The sequence below is a fragment of the Oryzias melastigma genome, linkage group LG18 (assembly GCF_002922805.2).
Source record: "Oryzias melastigma strain HK-1 linkage group LG18, ASM292280v2, whole genome shotgun sequence".
NCBI lineage: Eukaryota > Metazoa > Chordata > Actinopteri > Beloniformes > Adrianichthyidae > Oryzias > Oryzias melastigma.
The window spans coordinates 8,135,097-8,151,557 of NC_050529.1; the positions used below are offsets into that span (position 1 = coordinate 8,135,097).

Sequence of the window (16,461 nt, forward strand, 5' to 3'; positions counted from 1 at the left end):
GTAAGCAAATACCAGTATTATGTTATCACCATAACAAGAAATTCATGTAGAAAATTAAGCGAAACAAAATGTGTAGCTGACAAGCAACCAACGGATTAATTTAAAAAAGAAGCGACTCTTTTTACACCATACAAAAAATGTGAGGGTTTGAAGCAGTGATAATACCAAGACACCCCCTTTTAACAAACTCTTATGAGAAGTTAAACAATGAAACTCTGTGTTATCAGCTGTAAATGTTTTCGTTTCATCTCCCATGAGTGCTGGTTCCTCACAACCAGTTTTACATTTTTCTGGAATTTAGCAATGAGCATCCTTGAAAGTTTTGTGGAAACTTGAAAACATTCCACTAAGAGGGTGTCTGTGTTCCTTCCAAATCACAACCAGTTTGAATGTCTGTGTGTCGAAGTGGAAAGGCATTAACAACAGACACTTAAAAAGAGAAAAAAAACAGAGGTGAAATCGTGTTATTGCTGCTGGGAAACTTGTGCTGTTAAGGTGTTGTGAGAAAAAAAAAAAGCTCAGTTAAAAACAAGTAAGCGGTGAAGCAGATGGTAGACTAGCCTGACAGTATTGAGTGGAAGCCCATGATTACCGAGCAGTGTTTCCTTGATTACAAATCAGTCATCACCCTTATCTGCAAAGTGTACCAATCTATTCACTGAGTGGAATACCTGTTGTTCTGCTTTGTCTTAAGCAACCAACACTGATGGAGGACAGCAGTCAACATAAATAGGGAGGAGCCTGATAAGGTGAGTGCAGACAGCTGTGCATCCAGCAGATTCCAGGGAGGAGCCACAGACTGTCTGCACAGAAAAAGAAGGTGAAACACAACTAAACAAAAACACACAGAACAAAACAATATGTCTTTAAACTTTCATTAGAAGGTTGATTTAAAAGTCATAGCAGTAGAGCAGCTGAGAACTCCAATAGAAAAGACTGACATTTCAGAGGCTGGTAACTAAATGTCCAGTAATTATTAGTTATACTTAAACTGTCCTACACAACACCAAAGATTTCCTTTTATAAATGTTAACCGGTTTGCTAGTTCATTGTGTTACAGGTCCCGAGTGTGGCGACCACAATAAAAAAAGAATAGTTTCTGGAAAGAAGAAAAAGGAGTCTCAGAGCAGGAACAACACGAGTACTCACTTTGTTCTCTAAAGTACTGTAATTATCAACACAATTACATGTCAAATATACAATTTGATTTCTAAAGTCTAAACAAAATATCTACTCAATACATTACATCAGTTATGGTCAGAATACATTAAATCAATTATGGTGAGTAGGTAAGGAATACCTACTAGTATTGTATACTAAATACTAGTAGGATGCAACCTTTGAGTTAAAATTTAATTTAAATTTTCAAAATTTTATATTTTATCTTTGAGTAATAAACTAATACTCATTTGGCAAATATATGAATAATTCAAATTTAAAGCTGTGAAAAAAAAAAAAAAAAAAAAAAAAAACACTAGACAAATCACAAATCCATGTGCCGGGTTACTCTGTTGAGAGATGCCGTTTGTTCGCAGAGCAGCCAATTGCAGAAGTCAGCGTTTAGAGAAACTCCTGCCACATATCTGCTCATTTTATCAACAAAACACTCTACTGAGAGCTATGGGATAATATGGTGAAGCAAAATGAATCCACCACATCAAAAGGCGCTTCCACGCTCGAATTATGGCATAAAATTGCATTAAAGCTTTGTTGAGCCAACTTGTGGGTTACAGCAACTGTGGGCCGCAACTCCAGTCTCAAGAGTCGTGAGAGTTATTTTCGTTTATTGTATTGGGCAAAATATTTAACAGGTTCAGTGGTCTCTTGTTACTTGCAAAATTTGTGATGTAAAAAAAAAAAAACTGCAACAGACTCTGTAAAGTAATCATCTTTATTTATTTTTTTACAATAAAATACATGTTTTAAGACTGTAAACCCCTCTACACACTTCTCTCAAACATACTTGACAATTTTTACACTTTTTAAAAGAAACTTTCAAAGTTCAAACCTTTATTAAAAAAAAAAAAGAAAAGAACATCCGACATTTCAGTCACGTTTCTAAAAATCAAAGATTAATGTAAATGTTGCAATGTGAAAGCAAACTGCAAAGAAGAATCGGTGCATAGACTACAGTGTGTTGTGGAAAAAAAAGATGAAACAAAAGTACGCAACCTTACAATAAAAAAAAAAAAAATCAGTGAAACTGTGAGGCTACAAAAAAGGTGAACCACAATGTTGCAATTGAAAACAAAAAATGGAGGAAAAAGGCGTGCTATGATTTACTAAAGCCAAGGTGTGGATATGATTATCGGAGATTCACTTACCTGCACAAAAGCTGAGGTTGTTATAATACATCTTACATTATGAGGCGGGTTTAGTTCAAACTTTGATATCAACACCTTTTGTTATTTTTTTCCCCAGTTCTTAAATAGAACATTCAAAGGAAAGGTAAATTACCACATACACACATGTTATGTCAACATTTTATTGTTTTGTTATTTGTTGTTATTGAGTTTGTAGAGTAAAACCTTTGCAAGATTGTGTTGTGAAAGAGAACAATTTCACATTTGGGTCCTTGATACATACACTTTATAAAGAATTAACAATATGTTAGAAATTATATGAAAGTAAAAACCACAAAATGTTACATTTTTGTATAAAATGTGCAAAAATATTACAACATAAAAAAACTGCTCAAGTCAAATATTTCTCACTGATGTGTCGAAATCCAGAATCCATCATCGCTTCTCATGTCTTCGGAGTAAATTTGATTAACTCTGCAGACTTTTCAATTTTTTTGAGATGCTAAATGTATTAAAAGGAATAGATTAAAACAAAACTTAGACAAATGTATATATTGTTTAAATAGATATTTATTGAAAACTGTTTTAAAGTGAAAGAAAGTTTGAGTAAATCTCACCTCTTTCACCAGTTCTTCTATTTGTGATGCATTTAAGCTGGATGGCTTTATACCAACTTTCACCGTCATAATATATTCTAGAAAAAAAAAGTTTATGCAGGAGAAAATATGTTATCTTTAAAAATATATATATAACTGTAAAAAAAAGCTTTTTGAAAAATTGAAAAAGTTGGTTTTTTTTTTACTTATACAGTTAAAAAATTGGTCAATACAATAAGATAGAAGGTTATTATACAGAATAATGTTTATTTAGACTTTACATGTCAAGAGAAATTATTTCATTTTTGTGAGGGCAATATATTCAAATAATATAAAAGAAAAAAAGTCCCACTTACTGTGCACTTTGGTTAGAGGTGATGCATGATTTTGTATGGAAGAAAAGAGAAAACACAAAAAGAGCAAGAAATATAAAACAAACATAAGAAAAAAAGAGCGCCAACACTTGCTTGTCATGGAATCCTAAGTACTTGAAGATTTACTAAATTCTTTAAATCTCATGCATACTAAAAGCTAAAATGTAGTTAAAAGAAGAGGTTACTTACCAGTTACTGCAGAAAAGCTGACTCCAGTGCTTGTGACGTTCTCAAACACAGAGAGGAGGCTAAATGTGTATTTGGTTTGAGGATCCAGCTTGGTCACAGTNTTTGTTTTGATTCCTATATTTAGGCACAAATGAGAAGGTTTAGCATCTTTTGATTTAGTGCTGGGATTTGTTGTGATAAGTGTTTTATAATTTTAAGTCATTGTGTAAAATTATGGACATTAAGGCTTTTCTATGCTATCAGGTACTTGGATCAAGTTTTCAGCTTGATGCTTTAAAACTTTTTCCTTTTGACATGTTTCATTTAAGTGTTCCCTTTAAAGTTTGGATTCAAGTTTGGTTGGACAGCACATTATTTTCAGCTTTATATGTGTAGGAATTTGACTCTGCTGTTGTGTCATCATATGTCTTTCATTTCATCAGATATGTTAAAATAATGAAGTATTAACCAGACCAGATGTGTCTCTAAATCTTGGTGAGTTTCTGTGCATGTTAAGGGGGTTAAACTATTGGTTGAAATTAAGAAAAATGCAACAATGTTAAAATCCAAAAATTATCCTTGCAATAACAACGATATTTTTTTCTTACCAGTTTCACCAATAAAGATGACTCCAGTGCTTGTGACGGTCTCAAACACAGAGAAGAGGCTAAATGTGTATTTGGTTTGAGGATCCAGCTTGGTCACAGTGTAAGATATTGGTCCATTTTCTTTTGGTGGAGCAATTGTTTCCTGTCTGTCATTAAACTGAAGAACAAAGCTAACATAGTTGTCTACTTTAGCCCACTGCAGATTGATGCTTGTCCCATATAGTCCGATTGAAGTTATATCTTTTGCATTTTCCGGAGCTGAGAAAAAAACAGAACCACACACAAGACAAAGTAAAAAAAATAAAATAAAAAAAACATTACAATTGCTAATATAGGTCCTATAGGGCAAGATAAATATTGAAAAGAAACATGCACAGACACAAATTCGTGCACAAATTAATATTTTGTGCATATTTTGTAAAAAAAAAATATGAATACAATATGTGGCTATACTACTAACAATTTTGATATGAATACAACTTTTCTTTATTGTGAATATTACTTTTTTTGTTTTTAATACAATTTTGCCCTGTACATATTCGGTTCACAGTTTTCTACATTGACATCGTATTATCAAAGTGCACATTAGTACTGACTCCAACTAGAGAAAGTACATCGGGGGAAAAAAGAAGGCCTCCACAATAGGGAACAATAAAAACAGTCAGGCATTGGTGAACAGTTTACATGTATGTTTGTTTATTTTATTTTTATTTTTTGCATTTAATTATTGATATTATGTTAATGTTGGTCATATAGATATACCTCTGTAGCCAACCACCATATTTTANTGTCCGGTTGAGGTGACATTTTGTGCATTTTCAGGAGCTGAGGAAAAAACACCAGTCAGGGGACAATGTTACTGTTGAGATCTGTGTTTGCTTTGAATTGATGTCAATTGCTTCCATTATCTTTAACATTTGATCTCTAATAACATTAGGGTATTATCTTACCAGTTACAGCAGAAAAGATGACTCCAGTGCTTGTGACGTTCTCAAACACAGAGAAGAGGCTAAATGTGTATTTGGTTTGAGGATCCAGCTTGGTCACAGTGTAAGATATTGGTCCATTTCTTTGTGGTGGAGCAATTATTTCCTGTCTGTTATTAAACTGAAGAACAAAGCTAACATTGTTGTCTACTTTAGCCCACTGCAGATTGATGCTTGTTTCATTTTTTCCGGTTGAGGTGACATTTTGTGCATTTTCGGGAGCTGAGGAAAAAACACCAGTCAGAGACAATGTCAAGACTTGTGTTTCTTGAACTGATGTCAATTTCTTCCTATTTGTTTTAAAAAGTTATTTGTATCTTCATGGGGGTATTATCTTACCAATTACTGCAGACAAAGTGTTTCCAGTTTAATTGCAAAATATTGCTGCTTTTCTATTCATTTAATTCGGATTTTTTTTCTTTTTCATCGTTAGTCACCTCTGATATGGAATGGGTTATGGGAAGACTGTTCATGTAACCCTCATGCTATGCTTGGCATGTTTACATTGAATGTGGAGTCATCTGGACCCCACAAGACTGAGCGCTTAACTATTTTTACAAGGATTTTTTTTTTATCTTCAATGGTTTCTGCTTCAGACAAAAAATCTTGACAACCCTTGTCAATGGGAGGGAACACACATTAATGCAAGAGTAGGGTCATCTGGTCATAAGGGTTATATTAAAAAAATAAATGTTTTATGTTTAAAACACCTTTTTTAAATTACTGTATTATAGTTATCATTATTATTATTAGCTTTATTATGTTTAGTTTTTTATTACGATAATCTTTTTGTTGATGTCTAAAAATTAACTCTTGAATTTAATCTCAGCTTTTAATTCGGTCATTTTCACTCTTCCTTACTGTTACTCATTCAAGGTTCAACATTTTAAAATAAAAAAATATCCCAAATTTTAGTTTTGCTACCACAACCCTGTACTGCTTTCCTGTGTTTTGTAGTGTTAAGTGAAGCTTAAGCTTACCTGTTGCTGTTGTGATGCTGATTCCATTGCTTCTCAAGTTATCAAACACAGAGAACAGAGTGAATGTGTATGTAGTTGCAGCAGTGAGAGATGAGATAGTAATTAGTACTGGTCCATCTTCATTTAAAGTACTGATGTTTCTCTCTTTGTCTTCAAAGGTTAAGACAAAGTTAACATTGTATTCTACTTTATCCCACTGCAGAGTGATGCTGGTCTGGTTTTTATCTGTTGCCTTCAGGTTTTTTACATTTTGTGGAGCTGAAAAAAAAATGTTTTTGAACCATAGCACTGACAGTACGAGTCACTAACTTGTGACTGAGACATTAATAACAGATTGGGATATAGACAATTAAACAATAAGGAGATTTTAACATAAAGCATTATGAAATTATGAAAATAAATGTCACTTACTTTGTCCAATGTTAACAATGATACAGCGCAAATCAGAGTGATATATAGTGCTGTTGTTTGAGCTGTGAAAGCAAAACAATCAGACATGTTATTTACCCCTCTCAGTAAAGAATCCTCTGGACTTGTTTCATTCAACTGCATGTTGAGAATGTCAATTTATGATAATCATGTGTACATGTCAAGCAAAGGTTGTTTTTTTTTGTTTTCCTTTTTCTTTAAAAAAACACGTTTATGATGGCTGAGATTTTAACATAAAGCAAAAACTCAAAAGAAAAGTGACAAAGAGAGCAAGTAATTAATACATGTTTAACTCTACTTAGGACATTGTTTTGTCAGACTGGTGCTAGGAGCATTCAATGGTGTGTCAAAATAAAGGTTTAACACTGCATCAACTTTTCAAAGATGATAGATGTCATATACTAATATAGTGCTTATTTCTCTTCCTGGAAGGCCAAAGCGCTTTACACTCAAAGTTCTATTCACACACAAACACATTCACATTAGTAATGGAAACTGGATTCCTTTTACTGAGCTGCATGTAAGGCTGCCACACTGTAAACCTGGGTTCAATCCACAGGGCGTAAATTGACCTTATCTAGATTTGGGTCTTTAGGCAAGACCCTTGACGCTTCTGCCTAACTGGGTTCCCCTGTGCCTTGCAAATACAGGGTTGCGCCAGGAGGGGCATGTGGTGCAAAAACTCTGCCAAATCACTGATGCAAAACAGTGGGAAACAGTATCCCTAATGGGATAATCCGAAAGGTGAACAACAGTGACCAATGGGAATAGTCTTTTGAGCAACTCACCCAGAGAGTACAAAGTAATACATGCTCACACCAACTTAACTTGCTCTCATGTTCAAAATATTCATACTACTAGAATAATTATTAAAAAAATTTAAAAAATTGTTTTATTGTGAGGAAGGAAAAAAAATATTTCAAATAAGATTTTATTTTTTGGTCTTAATAACACAAAAGCAATTTCTGATAACCAGAAAATCAATGCAAATAAATAAAAAGTAGTTTGTTTCAATTTATTACATTATTGCAGCAATAAAATTACCAAGTTGGACACTAACAGTAGTTTTTGTTTTTTAATAATAGTGGAATTGGTTAGATAATTTATTTTGCTTTGCAAAACATAAAGACTATTAGAGCAGAGTAGCAGCCATAGCATCTATGTCAATGGACTTAGGAACCCCTCCCCTCTCGTTTTCCAAATAGGCAGTACCCAACGTTTGCAAGGCCAAAATCCTATAGACGTCCATTGAGAAGTAGACAGTTGTTACTCAGTCATTTTATTTGTTGGCATTCTTGCTCTGACACATTCTTCTTAATACATTCTTTACAATCCCATTTTTTTAAATAACATTTTTTCTTTCTTTCACCTGACCAATCAGTTGCCTTAGTAAAAGCATGTGGTGCACGCTAGTCCCACCTCAAACGTTTGACAGATTCTCCAGAGCTTTCTTTTAGACGGGAGGGTGTGAGATTTGATCATGCCGGAACAAGCTCACTCATGATTGGCGATTGTAGTCGTTTTAAAAATGTAACTCAGACCAACTCTGACTAATCGCTGTCAAAGGGTCGCAATCGTTTGCAATATGGCAGTAGACGTATCACAAAGTGACAGCAAAGGCTTTGGATGGATTTTACGAGGGTCGGAAGCAAGGCATTTCCAATGTGTGATCTCAACTCTTGCTTTGTTAAGTTCATGTACATGAATTATGGCAGCAGCTGAGGAGAGGAACCAGCTCCTCCAAAAGCTAACCTTAGTGTCCAACATATTAATTTTACTGCTATAATAGTAATATTAAAATGGCAAAACTCATAGAAACCCGCAGTTAATTTCCTCCCTTCATTTAAACTTAAAAAAAAAAAAAATCATCATTTAGATTTTATTCATTTTATTTAACTTTCTGTTAGCCAAAAATATTGTATTTGTGTTATTCAGACAAAAAAATAAATGTATCTAATTAGAAATGTATAGCGCAGCCCCCACCAAAAATAAATAAATAAATAAATAAATAACACACACTAAATGAAATGGTTTGTTTTGGTTTTCAGTTAGTATTTTAGTAAGATGATTATTTTGGACATGAGAGAAAGTGTTTGTGTACACAGCCATTATTTTTCACTCTCTGAGTAAGTGACTTAAATGACTCCTGAGTGACTCATTAAAAGCCAAGTCAGTATGGTGCCTTAGGCAAAAAGGGATTATGGACTTAGTGTTGTTGTTTTTTTTTTTTTTGGTTAGGTTTTTTTTTTTTGGCCAGCTTTATTTCAGATCCAAACACAACATAAATGATAAATAAATGTGAAAAACATTACATATTCAATGGAAAGTTTAGTTATGTAATGAAAATGTATACACTGTATTTAAAAATGTATTAAAACTTACATCATCATTATACACATTCATTCTAGAACTCATGGGATTGCGCAATATGCCACGAGGCATATTTCTTTGCTGCCTCACCTTGCAGCCTGCACAGTAGTCAAACAGGAAACATGCAAAGTGCAGAGATTTTCAGGATCAAAAGTCATAAATATAATTTACACTTGATAGTTTATTTTTAAAATGATAAGTTGCTGGCAAGGATGTGTACAGGTGGCTCACCTGCCTCCCCTGACCGCATGTGTCTGGTCAAAATTAATTTCAGCAAGGAACCAAAAACTGCCCAGCTGACCCAAAACCTGCCCAAATTATGCCCAACCATTTAAAGAATTTTTTTTCCCACAAGTTTCGAATCGAAACCGCCCAATCTGGCAACACCAGCTCTGTGAGGAGAGGTGATCATTCTTTTGCAGGTAAGAGGGATCATCGTCCTGATTTGGACAAAAGTGCCGTGAAGAAAGTAGATCCAGCATCCAATAGTTATTAAGTAGATGATGTAGGTCATAAATCTATGGTATTTGATCATATGCAAAGGAAAAATCCGATAAAACCAAAAAACGTGATTAGTACACTGCTGTAAACTCGACCAAGAAAAATGCTGAATTTAAATTTTAGTATTTGAATGAACATTAATATAAAATCAATTTTGGCTTCACATGACCTTAAGCTATTATTCTTTGACTAGCAAAATATAATAGATTTTCTTATAGAATAAAATAGTGGAATGGCATGGTTGCTTTAAAAAAATAAAAATCAACAGTTATGTCACCTTGATATTGCCTGAACAACAAAACAGATAGGGTGGCTGTCTCCATCTTCAAGTGAAGTTGGTATCCATTTCAGGGTGAAGTTTCCTGATTCCACAGTAGTCTGAAGAATGTTGTACGGCCCGCTGAACAGCAAGTTAGATATGCTTTAAGAGAAGAGATTTCAGAGAGTTACTGTGGCGCACAGATCCTCAGATTAGTGTTCAAAGTGTTGTTGAAGTGAAATGAAAGTAAAAAGAAATCTTTGTTATTGTTATTGTTATGTTTTTTACCTGGAGTTACTTGCTTGTGCTCTGATGGGGATTTCCAGCTCCCGATTGACAACTGCAATCAGTTGAGCTCTGTTTGGTGGAGTTGGAGGCAGAAATTTTGGTAAATAGACTCCTTCGGTACAAGACGGTACAGCTGGATCCACTGGAAAATACCAAGAGGCAATATGGTGAGTTAAAAGTAGCAGAAAAACACAGAAAGACTACAGCTTTGGGTCTAACATTTATTTTTATCTTCTGCAAATATTTAGCTAGATACTTGTGATTTTTATTTATCAAGTCTTAGCTAGGGCTGCACGGTGGCGCAGTGGTTAGCGCTCTCGCCTCACAGCGAGAAGGCCCCGGTTCGACTCCCGGCTGGGACCTTTCTGTGTGGAGTTTGCATGTTCTCCCCGTGCATGCGTGGGTTTTCACCGGGGACTCCGGCTTCCTCCCACCGTCCAAAAACATGCTTCATAGGTTAATTGGTGACTCTAAATTGCCCCTAGGTATGAATGTGTGAGTGAATGGGTGTGTGATTGAGGCCCTGCGACGGACTGGCGACCTGTCCAGGGTGTACCCCACCTTCGCCCATCAGTAGCCGGGATAGGCTCCGGCACCCCCGCGACCCCGAAAGGGAAGAAGCGGTCAAGAACATGGATGGATGGAAGTCTTAGCTACTCACTAAATTTACGTACAGTTCATACAAGTGAACAAATGTGTTTCATATTTCACCAAAATTTATTTTTATTCATGTCAAAAATTAGGATTGTACCTCTAAAAACAAACTGAAGGGGAATCTTGCTGATGACCTGATTGGTGGTTTTCAATTCACTTGACCCGTTGGTTTGAGTCAGACTGATGTTCTGCTTGGGAAAATCCTCCAGCACCAGCTGCACCGCATACGGACCTTCATTGCTGGTGGAGTTGGCGCTGAATGACAGAGTACAATCCTGCAGCATGACATGAAAGAAATAAAGATTTCAAAGCTGACTTTATGCTTAATATCACCGGTAAATAAACCATGACTTCAACATTGCACGTGTTATTTTAAAAGAATGGAAAAAAATTTTGCTTTTTTTTTTTTTTTTAATTAGCAGATCATAATAAGTTACCCACTGGTGACAGTGTGAGAACACTCGATGTGTTACAGTTCGCACACTCCTCAGAAGAGTTTCCATATCTGCATTTAACCTCGTCTCCGTCTGGGTCAAAGGCCAACAAATTATAATCTCTGGGACAGTTTGAAGGAACTCTAAAGAGAAATAGTCAGGAGAAAGTGATACGATGTTACTGAATGTTACATACATGATAAAAAAAAATAAAAAAAAAACATTTGAAGAAAAATAGAATGCTAGATAATATTCCTCTGACTTTAAATCAAACAACAGATTAAATATAAGAAAAAAATACACACTGACCACTTTATTAGGCACATCTGCTCTTTAACGCTAATCTATAATCAGCCAATCACTGAAGTAACTGAATACATTTAGGCATAAACCCAGCATCAGTATGGGGGAAGTAAAGTGATTTAAGTGGCTTTGAATGTGGTAATGGGGGCCAGAGGGGCTGGTCTGAGTATTTCAGAAATCACTGATCATTAGGATTTTAACCTACAACCATTTCGATGGTTTACAGAGATTGGTATAAGAAGAGCATGGGCTACAATACCAGATTGGGGTGCCGCAACTGTTAGCTAAGAACAGGAAACTGAGGCTAGAATTCACACAGACTCACCAAAACTTGAACAATGGAAGATTGAAAAAAAAAAAAAAAACATTCCTTGGTCTGATGAGTCTGGATTTCTGCTGCCACAGGGTCAGAAATTCTAGTCAACAACATGGATACTTGGATTAATCTTGCATTACATCAACAGTTAAGGCTGGTAGTAGTGGTGTAATGGTGTAAAGGCCCATTTTGGGGCCTATAGTACCACTTGAGCATGGTTACAACAGCACCTGAGTGTTGTTGCTGACCATGTCCATCCCTTTAAGACCACAATGTACCCATCATTCTTATAACTACTTCCAGCAGGATAAATCTCCATGTCGTAAAGCTGGAATCATCTCAAACTGTTTTCTGGAACATTACTATGAGTTCAGTGTACTCAAATGGCCTCCAGAGTCACCGGATCTCAACCCAATAGAGCACCTTTGGAATGTGGTGGAACAGGAAATTGGCATCATGGATGAGCAGCCAACAAATCTGCAGTAACTGTGTGATGCAATCCTCTCAACATTGACCAAACTCTCCGAGGAATGTTTCCAGTACCTTGATAAATCTATCATGAAGGATTAAGGCAGTTCTGATGGAAAAAGGGGTCCAACCCAGTACTAGCAAGGTGTACCCAATAAAGTAGCTGGTCTATGAGATGAGTCATAATCACAAAGACTTTAAGCTATGAAATAAATAATATTTATAGTTATGTAGTCCAAAAGTAAATTCTTAGAGGTTTATTTTTCACATTTAGTTTCTATCCTGCAAAAAGCTTCTGTACATTAAAGAAACAATTTCATAGTGAGTTTAGACTGTTTTTTTTTCTGTTTGTCTACAAGACGCAGAAACTATTCTTTGCTCAACGCTGTGTTTTAGGGGTCAAATGTGAGTCAAGGCATCTTAAACTAAACTAATGGGGAAATTAAAACATACAAAAATTTGAGCAACATACTCCTTTTTCAGCTCAGGTTTTACATCTCACCAAGTCAGTTCTTGTGTTTTTAGACCAATGTTGTATGTTTGTCAAACATGAATACAGTTTAAAAAGTTCACATTAAATTACATTCTTTATTGCCTGCCATTAAGCTTTCTTTATTATATTATGTACATGCAAACCTTTTCCATTAATGTTTGTTACAAACTGTTGTAAATAAATAGTGGTGGGTTCCAGCACATGAAACAGATACCTTAAAGATGGCAGATTGGTGGTTTGAGGAGAGATGTTCGCTTTGCCGGTGTCTGAACGATTTCTTAATTCCACTTGAGTCACAGCACTCCATGATACAACATTATTTATTATATCCTTTATCCAATCTCCACCAGAAAATCTGCAGGGAAAGAACATGGGACAAATAAAAACCTCACAACCCAAATTCTGCAAAAGCCGAGATACTTTTTATTACTTTAAAGGAAAACAACGGGATATACAGAGGCCTGCTCCACTTCTTTTTCTTTACTACAAAACAAAGATTACAAAACAAAAGTCAATCATCGTGCACCAAAATGTTCTCCATGACAAATATTTACTTGAGTCTTATATTCTTTACTGTTGATCAGATCACAAAGCTTTTGCAGTTTGACTTTAGTCAAGAATAACTTTAAAGCATTTTACATTCTACATATGATCTCTTATGCAGATTAAAGAGTCTTCATTTTCAAACTATGCTTTGCAGTTATTCAAGTTACTAACCTGTTACCTATTAACCTGATCAGTTGTCACTAGTTAAAATTGAAAAACTTTAAGAAGGATTTTCTAGATTTGGTCATGGGTCAGTTAAAACCGTAAACAAGTGTGTATTTTACGTAATTTGACTCACCGAAGCGAAAACTCTGTGTTGTTGGGAAGCACTCGAGTCATGATGCCCTCCTCTTGGCACCAGTTCTCATTGGAAATGGTCTGAATTTTATGTAACGTCACGGTTTTATTGCCACAATTTCCACTGCAAATCCAACTGTCTAAATTCAGGCACGTGCGATAGCTCATCTTAAAACGCACCACCACCTGGAGAACAAAAGTGTTTTACAGTTTTACAATCAGTTTAAAGACCAGAGTAAACAGCTTATAAATGACACCAGCACTACTCACTGTGATGGATCCATCTACTTGGGTTTCCTTTGGGTAGTAGGTCATCACTGTGCCATAAAAATGAGAGGCGAGTGTATGACCAACCAGCACCAGCAGCAGCACAGGCAGCAACATGGTGACTGAAGCGTCCTACACTAACCTGAGCACTTACAGAGAAAACAGCACCTGAAATATGTCAGATACTTTCTACTCCTCCCTCTATCACTGTTGAGACAGACTTACCAAACAGGTAAGCTGTAAAATTACTAGGAAATTACCAGGTGTCATGGAATATGTACAGATACTAATATGAGTGCACCAGTACCTATTTTACAGTGACACTGCAGTAATGTGTTTAAATGCAAGTTTTAGCTTTTTGATTTACAGTTTTTGATGAGTGAATCTATTGAACATCAGTTCATTGATGGAAGGAGGCAACTGGTTACCTTAACCCACAAAATAAAACAGATTATTGTATGTTCTGCTTACATAAAAGGAGGAATCAAATAGGTGCAGAAAAAATGTGTCCCCCTTTAGAAATTGGGAAGTTAATTTAAGTTGAAATTCTCTGGTCAAAAGGAAATAAAAAGTTCTACACCCACAAAACTGGTTTCTTGTATGCAATATAGCAAAAAGTTTGACAATTTGAAAGAAATACTTTGATCTTTTGACATGAGGGAAAAGTAAAACAAAAATCCACTAGTGGGATTTGCAAATGTACCATGGTTAATCCTGTGATTCGCTTTCAAAGAAAATTTGAAAAATCTGACCAGAACAGTTAGAATTTCTACTTTCGCAGTCTCATAAATCCTCAAGAATATATATATATATATATATATATATATATATATATATACAACTAAATTACTAAATTCATCCCTCATAGACAATATTCAGAAAACTGGACAGCAGAAGGCAATAGAGAACAATAAAATCACAGTGGCATTACCTTTTTACAACATATGCATTTGAGTATTTGAAAAAATATAGGAAAAGAAGGAAGGGATTCACATTAAAGATGATCCTATGTAAAGCTGAAAATGCTGAAAAATATCATGTAGGCATTTGTGTTACTGCAGTCAGAAGGGAAATAAATACATCAGCCTTTTCAAACCATGTGAACCAGGAAATACAATTACTTTTATGCACAACTTCAATGGAAAAGAATGAGGATGTGCTTGATACAAGCTGTTTCTCCGCAAACACATACCACGTGTTTGTAACAGGTTAGTTAACTTGTTCTGACAGAAGAATTCCATGTTATTTTATTCCAAAGCTATCCAACAGAATCACATTTTAGGGTAAAGTTTTACTTTTGGGCTTTGAAAGCTACACCATAAACAATGCTGCTATGGGCCAAAGCAGCCAAGCATATCCTTCCATCCTTTATCAGTGCCTATTAGGTGGTTGCTGGGGCTCACAGCCCCTTTAAGGTGAAGGCAGGTACACTCTGGACAAGTTGCCAATCCATTGTAGGGCCGGCTTGAATCCTTAAAAAAAAAGTTCATTGTTAAGTCCCCTTCTGATGAAAATCATTTTGAAGTTTTTAACATGTATGTGTGGCATGTTTCTTATAAAACAAAACACATGTAATAAGAAATCCTTTTGTTTTCGCATTTCCGAGTATCTCTCCTTTTTTTAAATTCCTGTCAATCAAACTGTCACAGACAGGCTCGGTTTGAATGAATTAGCCTTCTTTATATCACAACAGCTGTGCTGCACATGCACTAAACCAGATATGCTGCACATGCACTAAATCCCTCATCTGGTCCTGCTACCGTGTTTAGCACAGGTGCTGGAGAAGAGAAGATGGTATCTTCTCATTGCCTGTGGTCAAATGAGCTGCCGTTCACTTCAGCCGTCACTGGATTTTTTTTGCAAGTTTTATAAAATAGGTAGTATTCTGTGAACGCTGGAAGATCTCCACCAGATTCCATTAAACTTTTTGATGTGACCACGGAAACGCGAACAATGGCTCATTTGACTCTTTTGTCTTTTGTAGCAAGTCGTCCGAGCTGACATCCGACTCAAAATGATACGGCTGATAATATTGCTTGACGTTTTTATGTAGCAGCGGTGAAGATTTACATCATGGGTGTGGCTGCTGAGCTCAGCTACAAAAGCCACACCTCCTCAGAGGATATTTTGGAAACGGAGGCTTCAGATCAAAATGAACAGTGGCTTTTTAAGATGTTTAGGTTGTGGGATTTTGGTTAAACAGGGCCATTATGGAACCCATGGACAAACCCACCTGGGGCCCACCAGTTCTGCCCAAAGGTGAACCACATGGGGCCCAGATTGAAATGGTCACTGGAAATTGGTACGAAGGGGCCCTAAGTGCAGAATTTGGGCCTTTTATTCAATATCATAATCATATCTGTAACGTGGTTTAACTGCGACAAGAACACTGACTTTGACTGAGAAGTTAATAATAAAAATAATACACCAAATGTTATTGATAAATTAAGTACGTTTTTTTTCATCATATCATTAAGCACTGGACTTTTTTACTTATGTGTGATTTCTAATAATAATTCTTGATAAATACTTGTATAATTTGTAATAATAGTTTCTCAAATATTGTATTGGTTTTGTGATGGCAAAAAAATCCTTAATTTTTATCCTTGATAAACTATAATTTATCATCAGCATAGACAGCATAGACATAAATGTACTAAATTGCTAAGTGATTGGGATAAATACAAACGATTACGTAATGAATGCACAACAAGAACAAGAAATACTAAAGCGAGTTATTTTAGAAATAACCTGGCTAATGACCTTAACAGTTCGAAACTATTTTGGAAAAAATGAATTCTTTACTTGGTAAATCTAAGGG

General features: G+C 35.5%; 1 protein-coding gene and 1 long non-coding RNA gene across 2 annotated transcripts in view; both read right to left on the minus strand.

Moving 5' to 3' along the window:
- Positions 1 to 2,754: 2,754 nt before the first annotated feature.
- Positions 2,755 to 3,562, minus strand: LOC112156172. Its single transcript, XR_002920926.2, has 4 exons — positions 3,463 to 3,562; positions 3,256 to 3,261; positions 2,921 to 2,997; positions 2,755 to 2,805 (listed from the first exon to the last, which is right to left on the minus strand). It is a non-coding gene; the product is annotated as an uncharacterized LOC112156172 (long non-coding RNA).
- Positions 3,563 to 4,844: 1,282 nt separating this feature from the next.
- Positions 4,845 to 16,461, minus strand: part of LOC112156325 (receptor-type tyrosine-protein phosphatase eta) — a gene marked incomplete in the record, with an annotated part of 47,257 nt that continues 35,640 nt past the window's right edge. The window contains 1 exon segment of the mRNA XM_036216910.1: positions 4,845 to 5,257. Coding sequence (XP_036072803.1) covers positions 4,983 to 5,257 — 275 coding nt within the window.